The sequence below is a fragment of the Gambusia affinis genome, linkage group LG12 (genome assembly GCF_019740435.1).
Source record: "Gambusia affinis linkage group LG12, SWU_Gaff_1.0, whole genome shotgun sequence".
NCBI lineage: Eukaryota > Metazoa > Chordata > Actinopteri > Cyprinodontiformes > Poeciliidae > Gambusia > Gambusia affinis.
The window spans coordinates 20,761,181-20,771,050 of NC_057879.1; the positions used below are offsets into that span (position 1 = coordinate 20,761,181).

Genomic DNA, 9,870 nt, shown 5'->3' on the forward strand with positions numbered 1-9,870 from the left:
CCAGATATTATATTTTAGATGTAAAAATAGGTTATTTCAATCAAGAACTTTAACATTGTTAAAGTTTTTTTCTTTCTCAATTAGTGGCATTTTCAGATGTCTATAAAGCCTTCAGATAAAAATCCCATGTAAACACTAAAATCTGTAATTAGAGACTTTTGTTATCCATAATTTGTACTGTCCATAGAATACAAATATTTGATTCTTTCAGCCACACTTCAAAATGGGAAATAGAACATGCCTTTCAAGTTAAATCTTAATTGTAAAAAAAAGGTGATAAAAAATCTCACAGGTGGAAAAACTTCAAATTTATAACATGAAAAGAATCTAAATCTGAATTTATCTTAAGGAATATATTTATCAATGTACATCTGTACCAGTACTGGCCATTTTTGTTCTAGGACCAGAGCAATGACAAACCACTAAATGACAACATCAAGAGCATCATCTTTTTCTTTATTGCACAAATTGTACATATTTCCAAATCAACCAGTAGAATGCAATATTATGCAGTGGGAAAAATAGTTTAATCAAAGCCTTTTCTTTTATATGTATGCAAGATGTCAAAAAATAGCACGTGGGAAAATCTGGATAGAACTGTTTGAAGTTATGGAACAATTATCTGAACAAGAAGAATCAAAGTTGTAATACTTGTAATGACAGCTGTCAAGAAACAGGGACAGAAAAATGAACACGTCAACGTTTTCTCCTGTGGATTTTAAAAGTATTTTGTCCTCATACAGTATAGAATATAAATCTCTGCATCAATACCAATCAAACGTTTTGACTTTTTTTTTTTTCTGAAGTCAAAAAGCATTTGCTAGTTTTTTTGTTTCCTTTTTTTTCTTTTTCGTATTTTACAGTTCTAATATATATTTATGTATATATGTACATATAAATTCAACTAACTACAGTTCTCATAGAAAATGAGAAAAGCTCAACTTTATCGTTCTCACGCAGCAACTGACTGGCAAGCAGACTGGCCCAGCCGCTCCCTCCGTCCTCATCCTTCAGCCAGAGTTAACAGCGCAGACAGGTCTTATGTGCTGAGGGCAAAACCAAAAGCCCTCCAACCTGGGTCAAGTGTTCGTTTCAAGAGTTCAGTTTAGACTTTCTTGCCAAAAGCTTGAGGGATTCACTGTTAATGCTCGAGAACAATGCTTTAACACAAAACTTGTTTTTTACAGTCATGGCAAGAAAGGATAAAGTGTGAAGGAACCATTGAAATAACTGCAACCTAGATTATTCTGTTCTTTCTACACTCATAGGCAATGTTTACATTTTGACTGATCCAGGTTGGGTCTGGCACTTCAAAAAGAAAAAAAAAGAGGGATAAAGCAATCACATAATCCCCCCTGAGAGGGTAAATTTCCCTCTGATTTGTCATTTATTAAGAGGTGAGTTTAAGCTTTCCGGTCATAAATGAGTTTCAGCTTGGAGAGAGAGAGGAAGAAGAAAACGGAAACGACCTCTCCTCGGTCAAGAATCACTCAAGTGCAAAATATCCCATCTCAAAAGGGACAAAGAAAAATTTTAACTCTGCTGCTGCGTTTCCTATGACAAATTCAAGATGATAGCTCCTCCCCCATCATTAAGCTCACTATATCGTCCCTGATTCAAAGTGCAACCAGTAGTGACGAAAAGAACAGGAAAGCACAAAGATAATTATGTTAAAAAAAAAAAAGAAAACTACCGCCTCAAGCTGCTCCAAATTAAAAACAAACAAGCAATTATGAGACTGGGGTTAAAGCGGAGCTCGCCCCTACGCAGTCTAAATCTTAAATGGAGTCACATTTAGGGGATAGCTGAAGGTGTACACCTAGATCCTTTCCTTTCTGCTGAACTCTTCCTTGAGAGCAGGAGTCGTTTAACCCAGATTGAGGTTATGGGTCTGCTGGTGACGTAAAGCTCACTGCACATCGCCCGCCTTTCGCCACACACAACTTTCAAAGTCTATGTCAACAGCATGTGGAGAAACAGGGGGCCTCCAAGTGGTTCAGAAGGTCGCTCACTAAGCCTCTGTGCACAAATTCCCACTAAAGAAACAGGATTGTGGAAGTGTCGCAGTATACAGTCGGCGTGTGCACACATCGTCGTCGCTCTGATTCAACAGTATAGTACGTTCAGGTAAATGTGTCTGTTTGTATGCGTCTGTGCCAGTGTGTCAATAGTGTTTGTGGATTGATTCAAGGGCAATAAATTGTGAGTATCAATTTATGTATGTGGGCGTACGTCTGTTTGTCCGTGGCTCAGGACGACATGCACTGGACGTGGTCGGGACCGCCGTCCTCTTCGTCAGAGGAATCCGGAGAGCTCCAGGACTCGTCTGTGTCTGCGTCTGCTCCCTCACGTCGAGCCTGCGTTGAGACGGGATTATTTTCACTGAAAACAATGCTGCTGCTGCTAAACATTAGGCTTTAAATCCATTTTGTAGAACCAGTGCTCTTCCGAACAGAAAAGTGAGACGTCCTCCAGCTGTTAGGGTGCCCACTACATCCTTATTTGACTGAAGTTTATTTGAATGAATTTATTTTATTTTAGAAATACCTTTTTGTAATAGCTAAGTTTGACATTTGCAACAAAACATTAAATAAAATGCTATTAAAGATATCAAAAGCAATTTCATTGATATGTTTTACCATTAACAAAAAAAAATTTGCAATTAGGGATCAAAACAATCTAAAATGTGAACCAAGGCAGCCACTAATTATCTATTATCAATTTAACGCAGGCATCCGATTTTTCTCCGATAACAAATGCCATTTTATTTTATATTTCTTACATTTAAATTTATGAGGAATCAATAAATTTTGACACTTTAAAGTGCAAATCTTTCTTTAAATTTTATTTTATATTTTGCAATAAATAGAAAAGGTTATATTAAAAAAGAAATAGCTTTTAAGGAAAGTTATTGGGTTTCAGAAATCATTGTTGCAAAATGATTCAGATTTTTTTGTAGCAGCAGCCATAATTAATTCATCTTGTAAACCAGTATTTTTCTGTTAAAAGTATGTTTTTAAACGTTTTAAAAATTTTAAACTGAAATGTTGCATTCTGAGGGAATATTAGTAATTTATTTTGTTTAAAGCACCTTTGTTTTATGTAATTGGTTCATGCCAATATTCCAAACTGAAAAATAGATAATCCAATGAAATCTTTGAAAATGCAGGATTATTTGACCCACCCTCGGAGGTCGTCTGTTTCTCATGTGTCTCATCAGGAACCACAGCAGCTGGGTGTCATACTGGTCGCCATGACGCACGCTGTCTTCATCGCGCTCCCTCTTGTTTTTCTTCATCACCTTTCAGAACACAAGAAGCAATCAGTAAAATATGAAGATGAACATCACAATGCCCCAATTTCTTGGACTGTAAAAGTGTATGAGCAATACCAGCCTTTAAGCAATTAGGAAAAGAATTGAGTTTAAATTAATCTGACAAAAAATGTTACCAAATAAAGATGCAAGAACTCACTAAAAGCCTTTAGTACTCTATTAAATAAAACCCTTCTGTAATTTCTCATAATGGAGGCTCTTTGTTTTAGTTTGAACAAGGATTTTATTTTGAAAACCAGACAGAAACTTACCAAACCCATTCAAAGTGATTATTTTGATTCTAATCAAGTAGTATTTATCATATAAAACATATGATTGAGAGTATATGATTGTTTACTCTCCAAACAATCATATAAAATCTGTTTTATATGATAAATACTTTATCTAGAACACCAAAATCAATTTTTAAAAAATGGGATTGAGCCGGAGTCATACTTCTTTCAGACCCTTGAGTCCAGTGGGGTTTTCAGCAGTGGGTGCCCACAGTTTGATATCATGGTCCAACCCACTGGTCGCCATTCCTGGCAGATGGGGATGTGGCTCCAGACAATTCACCTGGAGTTACCAAACAATCACTGAACATCACAAATCCTAAACTTAAAAGCAAAAGTGAACAGAACCAAAATCTATTTAGATTTACACAAACTGACTCCTTGAAGTTTATGCTATAGTTTAACCAACTAATGTAATATTTCAAAACATACATTTTGAACTTTCCTGAGCTAACTCACCACTCCTCCTCTGTCTCCCTCCATGAACTGGACGATGCGAGCAGAGTTTTTGTCCCACAGATAAATATGACCACAGTCACTACCGCTGACCACAAACTCACTGCAGGGACCGTAGAAGTTCACACCCTTCACTGTGAAACCAAAGAGACGCAGAGTCAGTGTGAGAGATGGAGGGAAACTCAAAATGGCTGCTTCGTTTTGCAGACCAAAGGATCTGAGAAGCAGAGACGCACTGACCCAACCATACAGATTTTAATTTCTTTAGAACTTATAAACAAAACCTCATTATGGGATGAGTAAAGTGACAAAAATGAGTTTGAATTAATTTTCACTAAACTTTACAATGGCAAGCTATGAATAATTAATAGTAAATTCCAAACAGCAAAGTGCTGCTGTTAGTGTAACAATTAGGCATAGTGTGTTCAGACTTTTAGTTTTTCACAATCCTTATTGAGACTAACATCATCTGTTTCCAGTCAGATGATTTCTTGTTCTATTTGTAGCTGCTGCTTTATTTGCAAAAAATAAATACCTGTGGCGTTATTACGGTGCCCCTTATATCTCCTGCGATAGTCTGCCCCGTCACTGTGGTTGGAGTCAAATAGGTAGATGTCTTCATCGTTGTAACTTGCCAGGAGTTCTAAAACATCAAAAAGTAATTTAATTGTTGCAACACTTTATACGTGGTAAAATTCATAACTTTCTCAGGCTTGTTTTAATCATTTATTTCCATTTTAAAATGTAAAATTCACAAAGAAATCAGGGCATATATTTTTGCAGAGGTCTTCAATTTGTGCCACTTCATTCCTTTAAAAAATAAATAAATAAACAAAGAGAGGAAGGACAAAAAGAAGGACAAAATCAAGTACAGAAGTCATAAAGGACAGAAGGAAGGAGGATAGAAAGGAGAAAAGAATGACAAACGTAAGCTGAGGTAAAACACAAGCATGGACCGGAGGAAGGACAGACACAAGAAAGGACAAATGATACAAGAGAGGGATGGAGGAAAGAGAAGGGTAGAGGAAAAGAATATTGAGAAAGATAGACAAAGACAAAAAAAGATGGAAAATTGAAAAAAATAAATAACTTAATTCTTTCACACTACCCAGATCTAGAAAGTACTCATATTTAGAAGTTCCTATATTTCCTGTTGATTCTAGAATATTGTATATGAGCTTGAAATAATTAAACTTTTAACTATTGTTCAAGATCATCCAAATAACTGATACATTTATGCAGCTGATGCCAAATCTAATCTTAGTGTCCCTCTGCACAGACAAACACATGTAAATCTTTTATTGAGAGACACAACAGGTCAGGCTGCTGTAATCAGACAGGCATATTGGTACTTTAAACTGACAGTAAGCCAAAAGATGAAAAATGATGTAGTTCTACCTGTGCCATCATGACTGTACACAAGACAGGTTATGTTGGTTTTAGACTCGCTGGAGACCAGATGCGAAGGACAAAACTTTTTCAGAACGCCGTTTTCATTTTCATTAATCTTCCTCTGATCATAAATTCTAATAAGAAAAAAAAACAGCATAAAATAAAACAAAGATTAAAAAACGTGCAAAAAAGAAAGTCACATTAAATTCAGAGATCTTCTAATAAATCAGGCAGGATAACCAACACAGGAGCCAGAGCACAGCTCATACCTTACATACTGATCCCTCCCACCAACTGCAAACTGGTGCGTCTTTGCTGGGTTGACAAAGATGGTATACAGTCCCACTTTTTTATCGCCCTCCTTTACAACCACCAGTTTACTGCCAAACAAGATATAAGGAAACAAAAAGGAAACATGTCAGCTCTAGCAATATACCATGCAAACAAAGCACAGTTGGAAATCCTAATTATACCTAAATTTATTAACCTTTTATGGCTATATATACTCACTCACACTGGACATTATTTAACACCGTGTGTGATGTTAAATAAACATGACTCATGCAACATATTTACACAGAGATTTGTGAAGTGTGTGATGCGCAAGATCATTTTAAGAAGCCGTTTTTGCTCTTTTCTTGCTTTAACACGTTTAATTCCAACTCCAAATAAATAGAACTGACTTAGCAGGACGATCCAGGCGCAGATCGATTCCAAACACCACGGCATCCTCTCCAGCTGACAGAAACGAACAAGGCGAGTCCGGCTCCAGGGCCAGCTGATGGAACAATAAAAACAAGAGTTGGCATGTTATCTCAGAAGTCTTTCACTTTCTGGTTTACAACAGCCTTTGTCAGCATGCTCACCTTGTGTGCTGCTCCTTTATGCTGTGCTACCCGCTTTGTGTTCTTGCAGCGCTGCGTGGCCGAGAGTTCAGCGACTCTGATCTGACCGTCACGAGCGCACATGGCCAAGGTGGAGTCTCCGCTGTGAGGCAGGAACTTTGCCTATAAGAGCAAGAAGAAAACTCATATCAGTCACATGCAGATTATAATTTTACTTTAATCATTTGTATTTATTTCAATAACTTTTCACATTTTTCTATGAGATTATTCTATATTTCAATCACCAAAATGTCCTTTGGTTTGTGACCTCCTAAATACCATCAGTGCTAAACAATTTGCAATCGTTTTTTTTGTTGTTGTTTATATTAAACACAAATTTACAGGGTTCTTACATTTGTTTCAGGTCAAAATAATTTGTTTCCTTTCATAGTTTAAACCTGATTTTTAAAAGAGCTTGAGAAAGTGTTTACTGAAGACATTTCTGCAGTTGCTAGGCATTAAATATGAAGCTACAAAAACAAGAAAAACTGTAAAGAGGATGGATGAACAAATGAGAAAATGCAAGGATGGTACAAAAGTGGATAGATATATGGACAAAGAGAGACGATGGGTGAATGATGATGGACAAACAGAGGTTGGCGAATGGACATTTCTACATATCAGCCGCTGATAAATTTTAAACAACCCAAGAATGAACTGACTGCAGATTCTGATCCCTTCCTCTTGTCCCCACACCTCACCTGAAACACGTTACTCTTATGTCCGCTGTCAAACTCCAGCTCTGCCCGGCGGATGGCCCAGTTCCAGATCACCACCCGCAGGTCGTCGCTGCCTGATGCCAGACGCGTCCCAGAGGGGTTGAAGTGCAACGTGTTGACGCAGCCAGTGTGGCGCTCCAAGCGTCCCTGGAGCTCCAGCCTCTGCACGAGGCCGCGGGCTCCACACACACGCCGGACAAACTGGTGTGAGTTCCTGCCGATCTCTCTGGAGCGAAGAGAGGGCACCGCCTGCCACGTCGGCCCATGGAGGTCGTGGAGCTCTGCGCCCAGCCATGACTCCATGGCCTCGTCATCATCATCGTCGTCATCATCATCGTCCTCCTCCTCCTTTGGCTCATCGTCGTCGTCGTCGTCATCATCGTCTGAACTGGAGGAGTGATTAGTGCCCGCTCCAGGTCGGATTCTCTTTCTAGGGGCCCTTTTCCCTCGATCCTTCTCTTTGCCTCTCTCTCGTCTCCCACCCTCACTCTCCCTCTCTCCATCCTCCGTGAAAGAAAACAGTCCACTGCCGTCCATGCTGTCCGTGTCTTCCTCCTCCTCCTCTCCTTCTCTGCTTGCAGCTGTCTCTCCTTCTGCCTCTGGTATGCCTTTGTCTCCAGACGCTTCTACTGTTTCTTTGGGAGCTGTGGAAACAGGAAAGGGCCAAGATGTCAAGGCAACGCAGTCTCCGTGGGAGACTCAAGAAGAAATGGTGCACAAATTAAGAAGGTTTTTGTATTAATTGACTAAAACAAACAATGATGGAACGTAAATTTTTGCAGAGGAAGGTGAACATCTTGTGACAGAGTCTTCTCAACCAAACCAATTGCATCCCTGCATCATGGCTGTTGTAGTTTGGTAACAACCAAGTTAATCAGCCAGAACTACAAATGACAGAAAACAAATGCTGCCACATGTTTAAAAAAATGACAGAAGAAACAATAAATTAACTAATGTAAAGATTCAGTACTTACTGAAGCATCCTTGAAAAGCTGGACATATTTCAGATTTTTAAAGGCCTATAATTAAGATTATAAAATATAATACTGTTTACGATTCTTTAAAACTTTGGAAAAACATTCTTTAACACCGCGAATTTAGAAAAAAGCTAATATGAGCCAGTTAAACAGTTAGTAGAGCACGCAGGTGGTCGTTTCTACTGTAGATTACTAACTGTAGCTTCAGAACATTGTTGCATTAACAAATGAAAATCATTTCATTTCCAGTACAGGACTGTCTGTGTATTCAAAGACCAGAAATGTTTCTGAACAACCAAATATGACTGATGATATAAACATTGCAGTAAAGATGGGCAGTAACGGTAAATGCTACTCTCAGTTAAATTTTTCTTACCCTCTGTGACCTTTAGCATCTTATGGATATTCATACTTCTATAGTTTTGTGAGTTTTAAATGAAGGCTAGAGAAGTCCAGTAGCCTTCATGTAAAACTCGTGATGATCAAGACCTGAACGACTGATTATCTCCATACCAAAGGCTCTTCTGCAGCAATAATCCATCAACCAGAAAATTTCAGTATCATGTATAGATTGAATTCCTGAGACTTGGAATTAAATTGTCAATATAGCAATATTATTATTTTGAATGGTTATAGTGCAGTTTTAATATTTTGAAACATATGGTGTCATTCTAATATATTTCCAAAATTCCCCATTTAATTACAAAAAAGACAAACAAGATGACAAGCATTGGATTAAGCACACGTGCAAACTGGTTTGTTTAGAAGTAGTAACAGACAAAATGGGAACAAAATGGTGAAGTAAACTGACTTGGAGCACACTGTGGCTCCTAACATTTTCAAGGAAACAGGAAAAGGATACAAAAGTGACTTTACCGTCTTCAGAGGAAGATTGTGTCCGACTGTCTTTACTTCCAGAGGCGTCCCCGTTATTGAGCTGCTCTTCTCCGGGCTGTTTTTCTTCTGAACCACCTGATAAACACATGCATTTTTACTGATAAGCTCGCAGGTCCAATAGGCACAAAAACATAGTGGCTATGATTAGGTCTACAAAATTGTGCATTATTATGTACTACACCATTAAGCACAGGAGATTTTCCGTCAGCTTCAGCCATTCTGTCTCCTCTAGGTCCTGCGTCGTCCTGAGGTAGAAACTGTAAGATGTCAAGCAAGTAAGAAGCCTTAAATATGTTTACCGAGTAAGAAAAGAAAGCGAAATCAACCAGAAATTAAATCATCTCCATCGCAGCTTAGCCGTATAACTTTAAAACTATCAACCTACTTTTACCAGGTCTTCATTGTTGCATCTAATATGACACAACTGACTTCCCAGCTAGCCGACACAGAGGCCCAACTAAAGCCGTGTTTGCTTTGTGGTGTCAGTCTTCTGCGACTGTTCCTCAACCTGACACTCGTTTCATCGAAAGTGAAAGCTACATAGTATGTCTAAGGCGAACAAACATTGAAGCTAAGACAAAGCATTCAAGATGTACTCAACAAGCTAGCTGTCAAAATGCGGGTACTTTAAATTGCTAACTTAGCATTGCTAGCGTTACCTCTACTCGAAGGCCCGACGAGGCGCGCTTCTTAGTTTAGTCCTAATCTTTATTGCAGATTTGTTTTCTCCACCTCGCTACTTGGCAAACGAGCTAAGTGCCCTGACTAGGAGTTCTCTGACGGTAAATACACGACATTAGGAGATCCTGCATTTAGCTGTCTCTTGCTAAAAAAGAAAAAAAGTCAGACAACAATACGAGCTAACTGCGTTCACACAAGGTTGTCTTCTGCTCTGTTTATGTTTTGACGATCCAGCTTCTTTTTTTTTTCTTGCACAGC

At 38.4% G+C, this 9,870-nt stretch overlaps 1 protein-coding gene across 3 annotated transcripts; it reads right to left on the bottom strand.

The window, feature by feature from the left end:
* Nucleotides 1-437: 437 nt before the first annotated feature.
* Nucleotides 438-9,870, bottom strand: dcaf8 (DDB1 and CUL4 associated factor 8). Of its 3 annotated transcripts, none has more exons than XM_044133590.1 (13): nt 9,591-9,870; nt 9,113-9,176; nt 8,911-9,006; nt 7,040-7,701; nt 6,321-6,461; nt 6,138-6,232; nt 5,724-5,834; nt 5,461-5,588; nt 4,598-4,705; nt 4,066-4,196; nt 3,770-3,889; nt 3,185-3,301; nt 438-2,357 (listed from the first exon to the last, which is right to left on the bottom strand). In XM_044133590.1, the coding sequence occupies exons 2-13, from the start codon at nt 9,147-9,149 to the stop codon at nt 2,250-2,252; spliced, it is 1,854 nt and encodes a 617-aa protein (XP_043989525.1). In that variant the 5' UTR covers nt 9,150-9,176; nt 9,591-9,870; the 3' UTR covers nt 438-2,249. The 3 variants fall into 3 exon arrangements, with proteins under 3 accessions (XP_043989525.1, XP_043989523.1, XP_043989524.1); XM_044133588.1 differs by having other exon boundaries at nt 9,113-9,188; XM_044133589.1 differs by lacking the exon at nt 9,591-9,870 and adding an exon at nt 9,317-9,565 and having other exon boundaries at nt 9,113-9,188.

Bases quoted from the DNA above. Each gene is read 5' to 3' on its own strand.
- dcaf8 (XM_044133590.1), bottom strand. From the start codon at position 9,149: ATGGCTGAAGCTGACGGAAAATCTCCTGTGCTTAATG. The intron at 6,233-6,320 runs GTGAGCATGCTG...TTGTTCCATCAG, and splicing joins ATAAAGGAGCAGCACACAAG to CTGGCCCTGGAGCCGGACTC. The intron at 5,589-5,723 runs GTATGAGCTGTG...TTTTCTTATTAG, and splicing joins GGGAGGGATCAGTATGTAAG to AATTTATGATCAGAGGAAGA.